Source organism: Protomyctophum parallelum (assembly GCF_964188405.1).
Source record: "Protomyctophum parallelum genome assembly, chromosome: 19".
NCBI classification, from domain to species: domain Eukaryota; kingdom Metazoa; phylum Chordata; class Actinopteri; order Myctophiformes; family Myctophidae; genus Protomyctophum; species Protomyctophum parallelum.
In genome coordinates this window covers 20,509,091-20,527,222 of record NC_139717.1, presented here as the reverse complement: position 1 = coordinate 20,527,222, position 18,132 = coordinate 20,509,091, and the positions used below count along the sequence as shown (strand labels likewise).

Genomic DNA, 18,132 nt, shown 5'->3' with positions numbered 1-18,132 from the left:
AATTCATGCAGCCACTTCATCCACATGGAACATAGCGACAAAGACAAGCCACCCGATGTGGCATGATCAATAAGGCAAATATTGATAATACTGCCTTCTGTTCATCATGGAAAACGTGTTACCTAAGAGCCTTCAACCTAAAGTCCTTTCAACTATCCAGCTCTCGTTGTGACCTTGGGTCCATCACAGACTTTTATGTTTTGGTGTTAATTATGATCATGTTTGTTCTGTATAAGTTACAGTACCAGGTGTCAATCCAGGTGCCGTCTTTAATAAAAAGCATTTGTTACTATTTAACCAACAGGTTTTTTTTTCTCATATGAATCCCCATGTGGTTCTAAACATATCCCCAACCATTGCCACAAATATCCTCCCACCGTCCCCCTGTATGGATGCCCCTGTCTCTCCAGAGCAACCTTCTGACAAACTACAATCTCTTTCTCTTTTCTTTCCTAAAATGACTGGACATATGTCCGTCCAGAGCACTTCTGAGGCCAAAACCTTTGTTACAAACTGTACAACTAAAGCGTTTTGCTGTATGAGTGCTCATATGTGCGGTCAGAGCCTTCTTTAGACCAAAGACTTTATCACAAATTGTACAAGCAAAGGCTGTGTGACTGAGCATGTGTTTTTCCAGATATGCACCTACAGTAAAGCTTTTGCCGCAAACTGTACAACTAAAGGGCTTGTTGGCTGTGTGCATGGTGGTCATGTGTTTATGAAGACGCCCCTTTTGTTTAAAGCTTGCGCTACAAATTGTACAACCAAAGGGTGTTTCACCTGTGTGAACACTCTTGTGTCTGATCAGGTCACTCTTAAAACAAAATTGTTTGCCACAAACCGTACAACTAAAGGGCTTGTTGCCTGTGTGCATGGCAGTCATGTGTTTATGAAGATACACTTTTTTTTTATAGCTTGCGCTACAAAATGTACAACCAAAGGGTGTTTCACCTGTGTGAACACTCTTGTGTCTGATCAGGTCACTCTTAAAACAAAATTGTTTGCCACAAACCGTACAACGCGTATCCCCTCTAATCCTCATCGTGGGTTCATTGTTGCTCAAAGACAATCTTTGTCCTTTTAATTGTTGTCTCCCGCGTGATCTCAGCGATTGTAAAGCCGGCGGTTCTTCCCTGGTATTCGTCCACTCACTCCCACCGTCTTCAGCGACGGGTTTGGCACCGTGCGAAGTTACAGCTCGTGTTTTCCCGCGTCCGGTCGAGGAGGTCCCGCCTCTGGTCTCCTCCCACTCATCGCTGTCGGATTCAGACCAGCACAGACGGAGGGGCTGTCCCTCGCCAGTCGGTTGCGACGCTCCACCATCTTGTGTTTCGCTGGAGGTGCTGGACAGAGGCTTTGTCCAACTGTTGTCGTTGTAATCTTCACTCGTCGCCGCCGGTAATGTCAACGTTGAGCAATGAGCCTCCTCTGGCCTTTTGGCTAGCTCCTCCTCCTCCTCCTCCTCCCGCTGCCCTCGACTCTGGGGAGGAGTGGCTGGTTCCTCCTGGACCAAAATGGGGTTCCTCTGCTGCCGTTCCGTGGAAACCACCTCTTTACAGACAGGGAGGTGCAGGAAGTCTAGGCAAAAACAGAATAATACATTTATGAGAGTGAACCATTAAATGTTTGAACTTTATCCACCTTTAATTATACATTCACTCATTCATTCATTTTTTTTTTTTTAGTTGTGGTAGTTGAAGCTGAACTTCTACTGTTGTTTCCATGCCCATCTTTGTTCTTTGGATTTTGATTATATATAGTGAGAGATAAGGAAAGACATATACCGTTTGACTTATAACCTATTTCTGGCTGGTCAAGTTCCCATAGTCTATACGTAGTTAACGGTAGCTGCACGTTTCTACGACAAATGTTCTGTAGTTTTATGCTCCATGCTGTCTCAGGCCCACCTGTGTTGCTGCTGGACTGGTTGTCCTGAGAGTCATGTGTCTGGAGGACGTCAATGCTGGTGCTCAGGGCTGCCTCCATCGTCACCTTGGCCTGGGTTCTCTCCTCGTTGCTGTCACTCTTGCCCAGGTACTCAAAGCCAAAGTATTCAATTTTGCTGCTGCTGCCATCGACAGACACCCCGCCGCCCTCCTTGTCCTCAATGGCCAAGCTGTAACTCAAAGAAATAGAGTTTGAAATGACTTGGGACCAAGTTGAAAAAAATCTATCTTGAATATTAAAGTGTACACTACAGTATGTGACCTATTTTGTCTAGAGCTGAGTCGTCCAGGGTTTTTGCATTTCATATGAAAGCAGGGAATCATAGCAAAATAATGATAGTTAGATTGGTTAATTAGATTGAGTGAATAGTTTTTAGACTACAGCTTATGGAATTGAAGTCAATTTAAAACTCTTAAGTGCCGAAAACACCAATTGAATGGCTCGCATACAGAGTTAGTAGGCTACTACTGATATATCTATCCCATCATGCATAGCAGGGGTTGCATTTCCTTTGTTTACTGGGCTCTCTTTGCTCCATGTATGCTCTCTGAGTCCAAGCATTCGGAACTAGTGCCTTAGGAGGATATAAATAGCTACTTAAATTTAAACAGCTACAGTTTAAAAAAAAGATCATTGTTAATACATCTTTCTTTGAGATTTACATTAGACAAAGCGGACAAACTAGTAACTTTTAAAACATTCGGGTAGAAATCAGATTGTACTGAGTTTGCAACATTATGGACGAAACTGAGGCAAGTGTTAGCAATGCTAGCGATTGCTAGCTCTATTCATATAGCTTACGTTTATGCCAGACCATGCTCTAAGTATGTGAAGAGCCTTCCTGTGCTCAGAATTTTATGTTTTAGTTTTTGCTTTGCTGAACAAAGACTGACAACATTACAGAGGAGGCCAATCGAAAAAGTCGACATATCATAACAGATGTGTGATGTTTACCGGTTGCGTTTGACCGGTGGAGTGGACATCTTCTCGGTTGCTTCTCTGGTTGCCTTTCTGGCCAGGTCCATGCTGCGCCCCGCGATGGAGTCCAGGTTGGTGACCCTAGATGCCTTCTTTCTCTTTTTTCCCCGTAAATGACTGGACATATGTCCGGCCAGAGCAATTTTGTGGCCAAAACTTTTGTTACAAACCGTACAACTAAAGGGGTTTGCTATATGAGTGCTCATATGTGCGGTCAGAGCCTTCTTTAGACCAAAGACTTTATCACAAACTGTACAAGCAAAGGCTGTGTGACTGAGCATGTGTTTTTCCAGATATGCACCTACAGTAAAGCTTTTGCCGCAAACTGTACAACTAAAGGGCTTGTTGGCTTTGTGCTTGGTGGTCATGTGTTTATGAAGACGCCCATTTTGTTTAAAGCTTGCGCTACAAATTGTACAACCAAAGGGTGTTTCACCTGTGTGAACACTCTTGTGTCTGATCAGGTGACTCTTGCGACGAAATTGTTTGCCACAAATTGTACAACGCATCTCCCCTCTAATCCTCATCGTGGGTTCATTGTTGCTCAAAGACAATCTTTGTCCTTTTAATTGTAAAGCCGGTGGTGCTTCCTTGGACTCCGCCCACTCACTCCCACCGTCTTCGGTGTCTGGTTTGGCACCGTGCGAAGTTAGAGCTAGTTTTTTCCCGCGTCCGGTCGAGGAGGTCCCGCCTCTGGTCTCCTCCCACTCATCGCTGTCGGATTCAGACCAGCGCAGACGGAGGGGCTGCCCCTCGCCAGTCGGTTGCGACGCTCCACCATCTTGTGTTTCGCTTGGACAGTTGCTGGACAGAGGCTCTGTCCAACTGTTGTCGTTGTAATCCTCACTCACCGCCACCGGTAATGTCAACGTTGAGCAATGAGCCTCCTCTGGCCTTTTGGCTAGCTCCTCCTCCCGCTGCCCTCGGCGTTCCGTGGACACCACCTCTTTACAGACGGGGAGGTGCCGGAAGTCTAGGCAAAAACATAAGAATAAATGAGAGTGAACCATTTAATGTTTGAACTTCATCCACCTTTTTATTCGTTCATTTTTTGTAGTTGTGGTAGTTGAAGGTGAACTTCTACTGTCGTTTCCACACCTATATTTGACCAAGTTCTGATTATAGTGAGAGATAAGGACAGACAGCTACCGGTTGACTCATAACCGATTTTCTGGTTGGTCATGTTCCCATAGTCTTAATGGTTGCTGCACGTTTCTACGACAAATGCTCGGTAGTTTTATGCTCCATGCTGTCTCAGGCCCACCTGTGTTGCTGCTGGACTGGTTGTCCTGAGAGTCCTGTGTCTGGAGGACGTCCATGCTGGTGCTCAGGGCTGCCTCCATCGTCACCTTGGCCTGGGTTCTCTGCTCGTCGCTGTCACTCTTGCCCAGGTCCTCAAAGCCAAAGTATTCAATTTTGCTACTGCTGCCATCGACAGCCACATCCTTGTCCTCGATTGTCCTCGAGCCACCTTCTTGTCCTCCTTGTCCTTGAGGCCTCCACCTCCTTGTCCTCGAGGCCTCCTTGTCTTCGATGGCCAAGCTGTAATAGACAGTTTGAAATTACTTGGGACCAAGTTGAAAAATAAATGTCCAGATCTATCTTGATTTTTTTTAATGTAGTGAATAGTCTTGAGACTACAGCTTTTAGAACTGAAGTAAAGTTAAAACTCTTAAGTAGAGAAAACACTACCGGTAATTTGAATGGCTCACACTCAGAGTTAACTACTACTGATCCATCTATCTATCCCATCATGCATAGCGTCCATTAGCAGGGGTTGCATTTCCTTTGTTTACTGGGCTCCCTTTGTTCTGTGTATTCTCTCTGAGACCAAGCTTTCGGAACGAGTGCCCCAGGAGGATATAAATAGCTACTTATATACTTAAATAGCTACAGTTTTAACAAAATATCATTGTTAATACATTTACATTAGACACAAGCCGACAAGCCAGTAACTTTTAAAACGATCGGGTAGAAATCACAGATTTTACCATGAGTTTGCATGGATGAAACTGAGGAAAGTGTTAGCAATGCTGACGATTACTAGCTCTATTCTATCGTACATGCCGATTTAAGCTCTGGCATTTATGTCGTACCAAGCTGAAGAGTATTCCTGTGCTGTTAAAGGACAACTTTAGTTTTTTTTCCACCAAGGTTATTAGAGAAAGTAAAAGATGATTTGCTGCTTTCTTTCGTTTTAGGGATTTTTGCTGTTTTTGACAGGGGGCGGGGGCATTCGAGCATGGGACAAAGAATATGTATTTTTGTATTAAATGTTATAGCGATTTTTTTATTTATTATTTACTATAGTCCTACTAGACCCCAAGAAATTACATCTGGCCACAAAAGATCACGAGATCTACTGAATGTGTCAAACTGACATATTGAGCCTACTGTATACGACAGTGTGGCTTCCCCCCAGTAGGCTACCTTCATATTCAGTAGATCATGTGATCTTCTGTGGCCAGATGTAAATATATGGGGTCTAGTAGGACTATAGTAAATAATAAAAAAGATAATCGATGATATTTTGTAAAAAAAATACATATTTAACCCCATGTCCTAAAACGAAAGAAAGCAGCAAATGAAAAAAATAATTACACTCATCTTTTACTTTCTCTAATAACAACCTAAAACATGAACCTTGGTTGAAAAAAACTAAAGTTGTCCTTTAAGTCATTTTGGATAGAAACATATTTTTTAGGACGCCAACCAAAAAAGTCGACATAACATGACATATGTGTGCTGTTTACCGGCTGCGTTTGACCGGTTGAGGGGACATCTTCTCTGTTAATCTGGTTGCCTGGTCTCTGGCCAGGTCCACTCTGCGCCCCATGATGGAGTCCCGGTCGGTGACCCCATCGGTTGACTCCATATATGGTGGCTTCAGCAATGTGCAGTCTCTCTGCAAACTCTCCGCTCTCCGCGCTGCTCTTGCTGCTGCTGCTGCTGCTCTTGCTGCTGCTGCTGCGGTATTCCTCGGCCTCCCCCTTCTGTTTGCGACAGGTTGGCTGCCGTTACCTGCCGTGTCGGGTGAGGCATTCCTGAGCCATTCCGGTGAGGCCGACCGTACTCCCGGCAGTTGGAGGCCCTGCGGGCGAACGTGGCCGGTGGGATGTCCGCGGCAGATTCCGCTGGGAGCTGCTGCTTCCAGCTCTCGGCCTCCCCCTTCTGTTTGCGACAGGTTGGCTGCAGTTACCTGCCGTGTCGGGTGAGGCATTCCTGAGGCATTCCGGTGAGGCCGACCGTACTCCCGGCAGTTGAAGGCCCTGCGGGCGAACGTTGCCGGTGGGATGTCCGTGGCAGATTCCGCTGGGAGCTGCTGCTCCGTGCTTCCCAGCCTTTCCGAGTAGAATTCACCCTGGGCTGAGGGTGCCTGTGAGTCCTTGCTACCTGGAGGCTCAGCAATAGAGTCTGTACCGAGGATGCCGGGGTCTACACTGAGATCAGAGGATGGCTGCTGGTCCCTCACCCCAGTGGGAGATTCCGCTGGAAGCTGGCGGTCCAAACTTGTCAGCCCGTCCGAGTACAGTTCACCCTGGGTGGAAGGGGACTGCGGTTCGACTGAGCTACCGCCAGGCTCGGAGGCTTTTCCCAGGACGCTGAAGTCTATGATGAGAGCCTGCGGAGTCATCACCTCAGTGGGAGATTCTACAGGAAGCTGCTTTTCAGTGCGTGTCAGCCCGTCTGAGAAGAGTGCACCCCGGGTGGAAGAGGACTGAGAGTCCTCGCTACCTCCGGGGTCGGCATTAGAGTATTTTTCCAGGATGCTGAGGTCTATGATCAGAGCAGGCGGCGGATGTGCGGCCATCACCTCAGCCGAAGAGAGAGAATGTGCTGGAAGCTGCTGCTCTGTGGGTTCCGCGTACAGTTCGCCCTCGGCGGAAGAGCTCTGAGAGTCCTTGCTACTTCCCGGCTCGGTATTGGAGTCTTTAGCTAGGACGCTAGAGTCCATACTAAGAGCAGAGGACGGCTGCGGCGTCATCACCACCACCTCGGTGGGAGATTCCACCGGAAGCTGCTTTCCGGCGCCTGTCAGCCCTTCTGCGCAGAGGTCACCCCGTGTGGAAGAGGAGGAAGCGGACTGGGAGTCCATGCTACCACCAGGCTCGGCATTAGAGTCTTTAGCCAGGATGCCGGAGTCGCGAGAGGCCGAGCTCGTCTCCGAAATGCCAGACACCATCGTCGTTGGCATCAGGTTGCAGTCAGGTGAGCCTCTGTCCGATGGCTGGCCGTCCTCTTTCTGTACTGATGTTTCCTCATCTGTGGGTGGTTATGAAAAACACACATTTACACTGTTAATGGTATGGTATGCATGTGCATGCATCATCAACTGAAATACAAACTGGAATGCAGGTCCCCTTAGCTTTAAATAACTTCAACCATTATTTTAAACGTTAGCTATTGAAAAAGGGCAGATTTTTCATTTAAATAGTGAGAACGTGTGAAAATCTTTGAATATGTACAGTATGCTTTCACCACAAACGCTTTAACTAAAATGCTTGCTGCTGGGGGTCCCTGGAACAACATATTTTCTGATAGGGGCCTGCAGCCAATTACATATAATTGTTGGTCGTCCTTGACATGAAATAGTTTGAGAACCACTGATATAGAAACAGGTTTTTTAGAAAACTGTCATGATATACTCATATACGTTTGTAGAATCTGGTCTCAGGTCTCAATGGGTGAAACTGCTTTCACGTGAAACTAGTGAGACAGCCTCTTCAATAACTGCAGTATCTGTAATATATCAGGGAGGGGGATCAGTTGATAGAGGCTTCTGACAAGCTGTGATCAAGATAATGCTAGTTCTTTCATGCAGCCAATATCCAAACGTAAAGGCTAAAACTCACACCCGTGTGAAGGTAGGGGTTCTCTTATCATTTTACATCATCATGACGCAAAAATAGACACTATGCCTATTTGCTCAGACACTATGACGTAAAATTCTCCATTAATTGTCAATGGGAATTTAATGTCTGTGTAGGACAAAAATAGACACCATGGGCTCTATTTTCGTCCACCCCTTATCCCTAAACTTCTTTGCCATTTTTTACTATTTTGAAAACATTTTTGAATAGTTAAAATAGCCAATCTAAAAGTGTCGATGTAGATCGGCTACTTGAACTATTCAAAAACGTTTAAATCGGTGAACCAATATTTCTCCAACGCTTGCTCCATGCACGCCCGCCCCTCTAGACCAGAAAACACGCTGGCTGGACCAGGCTACCCAGTAGTAAACATGCTCATGTCCCAGCTTCTTTCGAACATGTTGCAGGCATCAAGTTAAAAATGAATGAATATCTGCTGGGGTTCAGTGTCTTGCTCAAGGACACTTCGACACTAACTCTGGGGGAGCCCGAGTTCAAACTGGCAACCTTGCGGTTACCATCCAGTAACTCTGTCCCTGAGCGACCACCACCCCGGTTGAAGAGGATTTGTAAATTGTTGTATTATGTTTTTATTTATGTTTTACACAACGTCCCAACTTCATTGAAATTGGGGTTTGTACAATATAAAGCATGAGGGAAACTGTTACGCCTTTCTTTCTTTATTGAGAAACGTTTCGGTCGTCAGACCTTAATCAGGCATGTTCGAAACGTTGCTCAATAAATCTAACTCAAGTGAAGACAGTGTGTGGGATTATTTCTTCTCTACAGCCCCTTTTTTATTCTGAATTTGTCGATGGTGAAAAGCCTACTTGTTGTATTTCCAGCCACATCCAAGATGACGGCGGCAGGCCGTCAACCTACCAGTGACGTCAGCCCGTTTTGATAACTCGGGCCAGTTCCACCAAGAACAAGTGGTTAACATTACAATACTCTTCCATACCAGTGGCAGGGAATCCAAGGAATTCCTCCATGTTGCTGTCCTCTTCAAACATGTGTTGGAGATCAAGTTCTCTGTCCATGGCTTCAGTTGGACCACAATGGAGAGAAGAAAACATCGTCAAATGTCTCACTTGTGTCTAAAATCAAACACATACCTAGTGACCTTTGGGGGTGGCCCAAATGTTGCATGCGCGCGCATGCACGCGCACACACACACACTTTACTTTTACTTAATGTGAAGCATTTGAGTACCTTTTCCTTTAGCCAGGACGCCGGAGTCGCGAGAGGCTGAAGTCGTCTCCGACATGCCAGAGACCATCGTGGTTGGCGTCAGGTTGCTGTCAGGTGAGCCTCTGTCTGACGGCTGGCCGTCCTCTACATATTTCTGTAATGATGTTTCCTCATCTGTGGGTGGTTATGAAAAACACATTTACACGGTTAACGGTATGGTATGCAATATGCATATGCACACACCGTCAACTGAAAATGAACTAACTGGAATGCAGGTGACCTTAGCTTTAAATAACTTTAACCATTATTTTAAACGTTAGCTATTGAAACATAGCAGATTTTTCATTTAAATAGTGAAAACGTGTGCAAATCTTTGAATATATTTATTCTTTCACCGCAAACGCTTTAACTCAAATGTTTGCTGCTGGGGGTCCCTGGAACAACATATTTTCAGATGTGGACCTGCAGCCAATTACATATAATTGTTGGGGTCCTTGACATGAAATAGTTTGAGAACCACTCATAGGTTTTTCAGAAAAGTGTCATGATTTAGAAGACGTTTGTAGAATCTGGTCTCAGGTCTCAAATTTTTAATAGGTGAAACCGCTTTCACGTGAAACTAGTGAGACAGCCTCTTCAATAACTGCATCTGTATATTTGAGGTATTTTTGAGGGGTGCTAGCTTATAGATCTGCCAAGCTTATAGATCTGCCATTTTCAAAAGATGTTTATATACTTGAAAAAATTGAAATGAGATAGTCTGCATCATGAGTACTTTTGGTACTTTAAGTGCATTTTGACGCCAATACTTCTGTACCGGTACTTTTACACAAGTACATTTTGAATTGAGAGTATTCCTACATTGCAGTATTTAGACTTTTACTGAAGTGAAACATTTGAGTACCATTTCCCACCACTGACGTCCATTGTAAACGGAGAATATAGTAACAACATATATTCAAACATGGATTGCCAAAACCAACTTACATTTATTTTCTATGCTCAAACTCGGAGATAACAAGAACGAGAAGAATGCATAACTAACGGGATAGCAAATCGTTGAGCTCAAGCACTGATGCAACTCTCTTTCAATGGGACGTTTAGACTGTGATTTAGACGGCACATTTTGGGTTTGAGTTGGGACATCCGACATCTTTGAGTTTTCACCGTGGTAATAAAAATCCCATACCGTCACGGCTGGAGACGATGGTATCCAGCTTAGCATCCTTCTTGGTCTTGGTCTGGATGGGGCCGAACCTGGGAGAGGAAATGCACACAGACAGTTGTAACTTTCAGAGTGCAATAACCATAGTGTAGATGGGTTCCAGAAAAAAAAGTGTATTAATGGAAATAATGTGTATTAATGACATGAATGGAAAAGGTTTGAGAATAGCTGAACTACACTATACTGCGTTCCCAATCTATACTAGTGTAAAATCTTCAGTGCTTGCCCTAATTGGGTCCATTTGGTTCCTTTGGCACCCTCACAAAGTTACAGACCCCTAACGGGTGAGTCTTTTTTTATTTTCTTTTTTGCGTGGTGCAACCACTCGACTCAATTCGATTCTCTGATGCATTGCAAAACATCACACTTTTCCATATTACTGCACAACATGGCACATTTTTCATCAGTCAATCACAAGCAGTCAGATGTACTGAACAACATATTATATTTATAATTATATTACATATCATTGCTGTCGGGAGGAAACCTCATAACTCAATTTTTGAGGGGGGTTTTGCATAAAATCAGTGCTATTGAACACCCTTCACATCTGTTTGTTGTTTCGAAAATATTGAACCAATGGAAAGTAGTAAAAAGTGCTTTGGACAAAACCTCTTAACTCCATTGGACCCTCAAAATGTCTGCTAAAACAACTAACTCCACCACCACTGCCCCTCTCATGGAAGTAATTGAAAGTATATAAAGCACCAACTTTGATGAGGCTCTATTGCTAATTTCCTGAAAAATATTATATATATATATATATATATACACTAGAATTTCGCGGCCGCTCATCCCAGAGTTACGTTGCCGCGCACTATGGGAAGAAGGAAATTGCGGGAGTTGACTCCACATGTAGTAACGGATGGGTTATTATTATGTGTCCTTATTAGTGTAGTGTAGTGTAGTCAACACGTTATGGCTCATACACACTGCCCGGTATTTGCTCGGATTATGCTGTCGGGGAGCATTTTTGGCGCTGGGCGACAAAACCCCTGATCTGACGTTAAGCGGTCTGGAATGCACTACCAGAAAAGAAAATCGCCTCACTCTATTTATTTATTTTTAATATTTTTTTATCCCACGATTTTATAACACATTTTTCACCCCTGTGTCAATTATCTAATGTGATCCTGGGCTCTACACACCCTCCGCCAACCTGGGGAGAGCAACGGACTTGAACTCAGGCTTCCTTCATGCCTGAGTGTCCAAGTTGCTCCTTTACACCTGACAGGGGGGAGTTTCCCTGGTTGGACGTAGCGCGTGGAAGGAACACGTTATTCCAACCAGTTCTTTTCCTCTCCATCAGGCGCCCCGGCTGGACAGGGGGAGGCAGTTTAGAGACCAGGATTACTGCATGTTTTTTGTGAGGGTACCTACCCTAGGGGACACGGGGAGAACATGCAAACTCCACACAGAAAGGCCCTTTCGCCAACCCCCGCCTTCGGGTATGGGCACTGATGATGCGGAGGAGGAAACACGCCGCCAGCACCCACAGTGTCCCGAGCGGGAATCGAACCCAGGACCTTCTAGCTGTGAGGCGACAGCACTACCAACTGTGCCACCGTGCCCCCAAAAATCGCCCCAAGAAAATCGTCTCACTCTATTAAAAACCCATTTGTTTCAAAAAGCATTCCTATAAATTACGTTCTTGTTCTTCCTACCTTATTTCATTTGCTTGAATATATGGTAAATTCTTGTTTATTACGATTATTATCATCTGATTTTCCTTATTTTTCTTGTGATTGTTGTGTTTTTATTCCCGTCCATGTTGTGCAGCACTTTGTGGCTCACGGCTAGGACGGTGCTATGTAATAAAGTTAGTATTAGTCTACATATAATGGTTAAGTCCATGACAGAGAGAGTCTGAGCCGCTTACCGGTCACATCGCTTCATCATCTGCCCTGCCTCTCCTCGGTCCATCATGGCGTCCAGCGGGGTGCTTTCCATGGAGTCCTGGACGGTGACGTGGCATGGCGACAGGGAGGATGGGTGCGGCAGACTCTCCTTCGCCTTGACAACAGGTGCTGCTGCCGCCTCGTCGGCCAAGGAGCGCAGCAGAGCTGATGCGCTCCTTGTCGCAAGGCCTTCCGTGTGGAGTTCACCATGGGCGGAGGACAAGGGGGACGAGGAGGAGGAGGAACGGGAGTCCTTTCTACCTCCAGGCCGGCCGTTGCAGTCTCTTCCCAGGACGCTGAGAGCAGAGGACAGCTGCCGGGCCCTCGCCGAGTTCCAGGAATCGGAGGCAGTCGTCTCTGAAATTACTTTTGAAAGATCAAACAACACCATAAATGACATCAACCTGCAACGCCCGCATTCCCCAGGTTCCCAAATCACACTCATCCATGTGGCTAATAATATCAGTGTTGATTTTGACAGCTAATTTTGATTTAGTTTTAGTCCTCACAACGCTTTGCAGCACGACACGCTGCGAGCTTGTAGATCTGCCATTTTCAGGACGCAACACCCGAGCGCAACCAAATATAAAATGGACGTGTCTTTTAGTTCTACTGGATCTCTTCTCCAGTAGTCCCTCCATAACATTTTATTACAGTTTTTATTTGTTGACAAAATTGTCAATATATTTAGTCTTAGTTGTAGTCATCGTAGTTTAGTTTTTATGATATTATACCATCATAATTATTTATTATATGCGTTGAGTTTTCATCTGTGAACAAAAGCTAGTCGACGAACATTTCTCGTCATAGTTTGTCGATGAAATCAACACTGGCTAATATCTCAGTTGAACAGCCAAGGATGTGCCTTCACTGATTGTCACACTTAAAAAAAACACCAGATAAATTATCTCTCCGAGCAAAAACCACATGATAAATGATCTCTCATTTCCTAGGTAGCAACGTGATTAGCCACTTCAGACCTGAGACTGATTCTACAAATGCCCTCTAAACCAGTTGTTCACACTTTTTTGTGCCAAGGACCCCCCACATTGATATACAAAATTATATACATTTACTGTATATTATTTGGCCCCATCTGAAAATGTTTTGTGCCAGGGTAATATGGTTATTATACGTTTTGCTGTATATAGTTTTCACTTTCTGACAACTAAAATTGGCAATTATTAATGAATTATAGTAGGCCCACTAACTTTTCCTACAACTACAAGCTCACAATGCTTCCCATTGTGAGCTGTTATTTTCACTGAATGTGCACCACCGAATAGTGGTGCATGTGGTTAACTGAGTCAATAATCAAAGAATCACAAAAGATTTAGCATGATGCGTTTTGGTGAATCCAATGTCAGATTCTGTACGAATATGGTATACCAGGTGACATTTTTAAAGCCTTTATTTGTGGAGACACAGGAAATGCTGTTGCCAGTAATTTGTACATAAGGTAAAATTGTGTTGGCATAAAAGAGTGGCAGGTACACTGCCACGTTTTATGCTACGTGTTTGTATATGGTCTCTATCGGGTGGAAACTTACTTTTCAGCATTGAAATACAAAAACAAAACATAGCAACAAAAGTAGCAGATCTACAAGCTCAAAATGCCTTGCTTCTAACACATAAAGTTAGAATATGGAGATAAGAGGTTTCTGCCCAACAGCGACGATATGTCTAAGATTTTTGAAAGCTGCATGCTTTATTGTGAAGGGTCTCAGTTCTCACGGCCTGCATATTTCCACGTGCTGAAAATAGCTGATAGACAAGCTCACAACGCGTTGCGTCCGCAACACGTTGTGAGCTTGTAGATCAGCCATTTTCAGCATGCAAGCATAACACGTGTACGACGAAGAATAAATCAGGCATCACTGTGCTTCTGTGGAGGGAGGGAGATATATTTTGTTGGCCGAACGAGGCGATCATGTTTGGACATCTATGGGCAGCTATTTTGGACAGCTATTTTTCGTGGCACATTATGTTTAATCACAACGTCGTCACGTTTACTTTACCTCCTCAGTGTTTGGGTCGGGAAATGTAGGACTGTGTCTGCTGTCTACGTGCATATGCGCTCTGCGCGCTCCAGTCTTTCTGGAGGGAGCTAAATGTAGCGTCTTCTGGATGCATCTAAGCATTAACATTTCAATGGCCGAGGGTCGTTAGAGTCTATTGTTCCGTGTTGTTGTTATCGCACGTCTAATGGTTAGACGTGTGACAACAACGACGCAACAATAGGAAGCCTGCAGTCCAGTAGTAATATTGCTTTCGGGGGCAAACTAACTTAGTGTTACTTTCTGTCAAATCAGGCGGCACACCTGGACATATCAAACGGCACACTAAAGTGCCGCGGCACACAGGTTGGGAATCACTGGTCTAGTCAAAACCACGTGACTCCAGTGACTAAAACTAAGATGAAAAATGTTCGTTGAATACCTTTGTTCACTGACGAAAACTAAATGGAAACTAGATGAAAACTAAGCTATGACGACTACAACTAAGACTAAATATACTGACAATTTTGTCAACAAATAAAAACTAGACTAAAATGTTAGGAAGGGACTAATGGACAAGAGATCCAGTAGAAGTCAGACTCATTTTACAATTAGTTGCATGCTGAAAATAGCTTGTAGATTGGCTATTTTCAAGGCCCACCAAAATACATTTTAGTTGACTAAATGAACTGTAGATTTAGTCGACTAAAATCATATGATATTTCGTCGACTAAAACTAGACCAACACTAAAACATTCCAGGTGACTAAAATGTGACTAAAACCAAATGAAAACTATTCAAGACTAAAACTAAAATAAAAAAATTCTGCCAAAAACAACACTGAGTGACTCCCATTGAAAATGAATTGCGAGCTGTCCGACACACAGAGGAGACAAGCAGCAGACAGGCGTCTTTTGTGTGTGAGCGGCGCCCTCCAGTGGCTGATAACTGCTGAGGGAAAGTGATTGAGTAACATTGTAATTCATTGTTGTGTTGTTATCATAGGTTGTTATGCAAGGCCAAAGGCACATGCTATGCCTGGGATGTAAGACAAGTTGAAATGAGTAGTAGTGGGGTGGTGGAGACAAAAATAGTAAATAAATGTATGTTTTATCGACTAACACCATTTTCGTCTTGACTTAGGCCTTTTTTCCACTATGGGGTGGAACCAGAACTATCCAGAACCTGAACCTATTTTTTTTAGTTCTGAGTTTGTTTCCACAGCGAACAGCGCGGTACGGCACGGTTTCAGACCAGGTTCTCAGAACCTTTTTTCGGCCCTGCTTTTGAGGTAGTACTAAAACGGAGTTCTTGGAACCACTGGGCGGGGCCAGAAGCGCTGCTGCTCTCGATTGGTCGAGCAGCTGAGGCGAGGAGGACAGGAGACCGGAGGAGAAACGCACAGCGCCATTTTAAAAAAACTACTGTGACAACAACAACACAACAATAGTATAACAAGTTTCAACCGTCCTAAAATGGCATCCAACGAGTCGGACGATACGATTTTCTATTATTGTTTGATTCATGTTAATGTGTATTTTAAACACTTAAAACCCTCAATGCCCTTTCCCTGTAATGTAAAGTTAAGTAGGATAAATGAAGTGAACATGCACTGTACATTATCAAGCATACTTTTATCCTTCAACTTATTGTTTATGCCCTAAAATGACTGGATATGCAGGTTTTGTACCAATTTGTAGAAATGTTAGACCTTGTTGTCAAATGTTGAAGATATGATCTAGTCAACACTTTCCATTACTGTTTTGTTATAGGCTATCTTTTTACATTTTGGGCAAAAGAGACAATTCTACATCGAGGTGCACAAATGTCCCCACTTATCCTGTAACCCGTACAGTAGGCCTATTTCAATTGTCATTAATGTAGGGTTTAACCATGATCCTCTTACCATTTGTCGATGTACACGATCCCTCCTGGAAAAACGGCGTCTGTGTGTTGTTTCAACAAGTCGACGTATGCATTTCATCCGCTGTCTTGCCGTTTCATCAAGTTCATTTATCATTTAATTTCTTCTCTTTCTTAAGCTCATCATATTCCGTTCATATTCTGCCCGTCTCCACTGATGTTTAACAGTACGGGCTGCATTAACAAAAGCGTAAAACGTTAATAAAAAGCATATTTGCGTGACGGTGTCTTCCATTATGCCAGAAACACTGTGGGTGTCAATATTTGACAATGACGAATTCAAAAGTTTTAAAAGTCTCTTCCATATGTACGTCTCTTCTGGTCTGTTGTCGTTATTCTGATTGTCGCATGATAATGACGTAAGGGGTGAAATTAGCTGATCTACAAGCTCCCCTATGACGAAATATTGTGAGCTTGTAGATTGGCCATTTTCAAATGGCCAAAATGTATATATAGTACAGGAAATCTATGGAAAATACAGGGTCAACCTCAATCTAATTGCAAAAAAAACAAACTCTGCTGATTTTGCATCAACACTCATTGGGCTAGATTTTGCCATAGCAACTTGCTCAAATGTGATGATGTTGACATCATCACATTTGAGCAAGTTGCTATGGCAAAATCTAGCCCAATGAGGGTTTTTGTGCAAAACTAATGCTTGGAATGGCTTCAGCATCATGAAAACCCCCTAGTTTGATATGTAGTTATGTACTTAAAGCATAAGGAAATTTAGAAAATATTGCCTTATAATAGGATGTCAATGGTGGCCATACTGTACAGGCCATTTTCAACACTTTCCCCTCAGACAATTCCAGTCAACTTTTGTTCTGTTATTCAGGATATAGTTTGTTTTTTTTTGCAATTAGATTGAGGTCAAATTACATTATTACTGGACTAATAGGGCTGAAGTAGTCAATAGTAACTAAAGGTTTAAAATTATTGTAGTGGAGTAAAAGTACAACTATGGAGGAAACTAGACTACTAGCATGGGAGAAAATAATGGGAAAGGTCTACTTCAACACCTAACATTCATTGAGAATGTTAAGAGGGCCTACTTTTAAGCAGCTTTGTGGCACGATGTTGATGGGCATCTTCCACCAGCATGGGACCCAGAGTAGTTTGAATGGAAATACACAGATCTATCAGTTCACTGAGCCCTATACAAATGTACCTGAAGATTATAATTTTTAAGCATGAAGGGGATAATAAAAAAAAAGCCCTATTCTGAAATAAAATATTGTACATATCCACATATTCATGAATAAACATTGATGCATTTAGTTCTCAAAAGATATATATTTTATAATATAAATATAATTTATATAAATATAATTTACTAAATAAATGTAGTTACTTTCCACTACTGCTGACCACAAATTAAAGACCCATAATTTAATAATAACTACTTAAAAATGAATATCTCTGCATTGCATGCTCCTACTCAGCAGAGGAGGGCCTATAGATAGTTCTGGGTTCTGGTTATATGGAAACGGAAGCAGAACTTGGTTCAGGAACTACACATGGTTCTTGGAAGTTCTGGGTTCTGGTTAGGCCTATATGGAAACGGAAGCAGAACTTGGTTCTGGAACTACACATGGTTCTTGGAAGTTCTGGGTTCTGGACTGGTTATATGGAAACGGAAGCAGAACTTGGTTCTGGAACTACACATGGTTCTTGGAAGTTCTGGGTTCTGGTTATATGGAAACGGAAGCAGAACTTGGTTCTGGAACTACACATGGTTCTTGGAAGTTCTGGGTCCTGGAAAGTCACTCCACCCCATAGTGGAAAAGAGGCCTTATTCTGTCAATTGTATGAGATACTACACTGCACTCTCTCAGTTGTACCTCAGCTCAGTGGCAGTGCGTGCGAGAGTGCGTGCTAGGCTTGTGGTTTTAAAACAAGTGTGTTGTACTTTGTACCATGTGTGTTCACCAACCAACCTGCTCTGTGCAGTGTGACGCGGGGTTTCAGCAGCTCGTCCAGTATCCTGCGCTGTGTCTCGATCTGCAGCTTGGAGCTCACGTCTCGATCCTCGTACTCTGTTACGAGACAATCCACGAGCCCGCAGATCTGCTCCGCCGCCGCGGAGAGGACGGAGTGGA

General features: G+C 43.6%; 1 protein-coding gene across 1 annotated transcript; it reads right to left on the bottom strand.

The window, feature by feature from the left end:
- Positions 1 to 403: 403 nt before the first annotated feature.
- Positions 404 to 5,837, bottom strand: LOC310877282 (uncharacterized protein). The gene is made up of 5 exons (XM_083791094.1): positions 5,679 to 5,837; positions 4,190 to 4,467; positions 2,902 to 3,898; positions 1,908 to 2,116; positions 404 to 1,578 (listed from the first exon to the last, which is right to left on the bottom strand). The coding sequence occupies exons 1-5, from the start codon at positions 5,798 to 5,800 to the stop codon at positions 428 to 430; spliced, it is 2,757 nt and encodes a 918-aa protein (XP_083647220.1). The 5' UTR covers positions 5,801 to 5,837; the 3' UTR covers positions 404 to 427.
- Between the last annotated feature and the right edge of the window lie 12,295 nt (positions 5,838 to 18,132).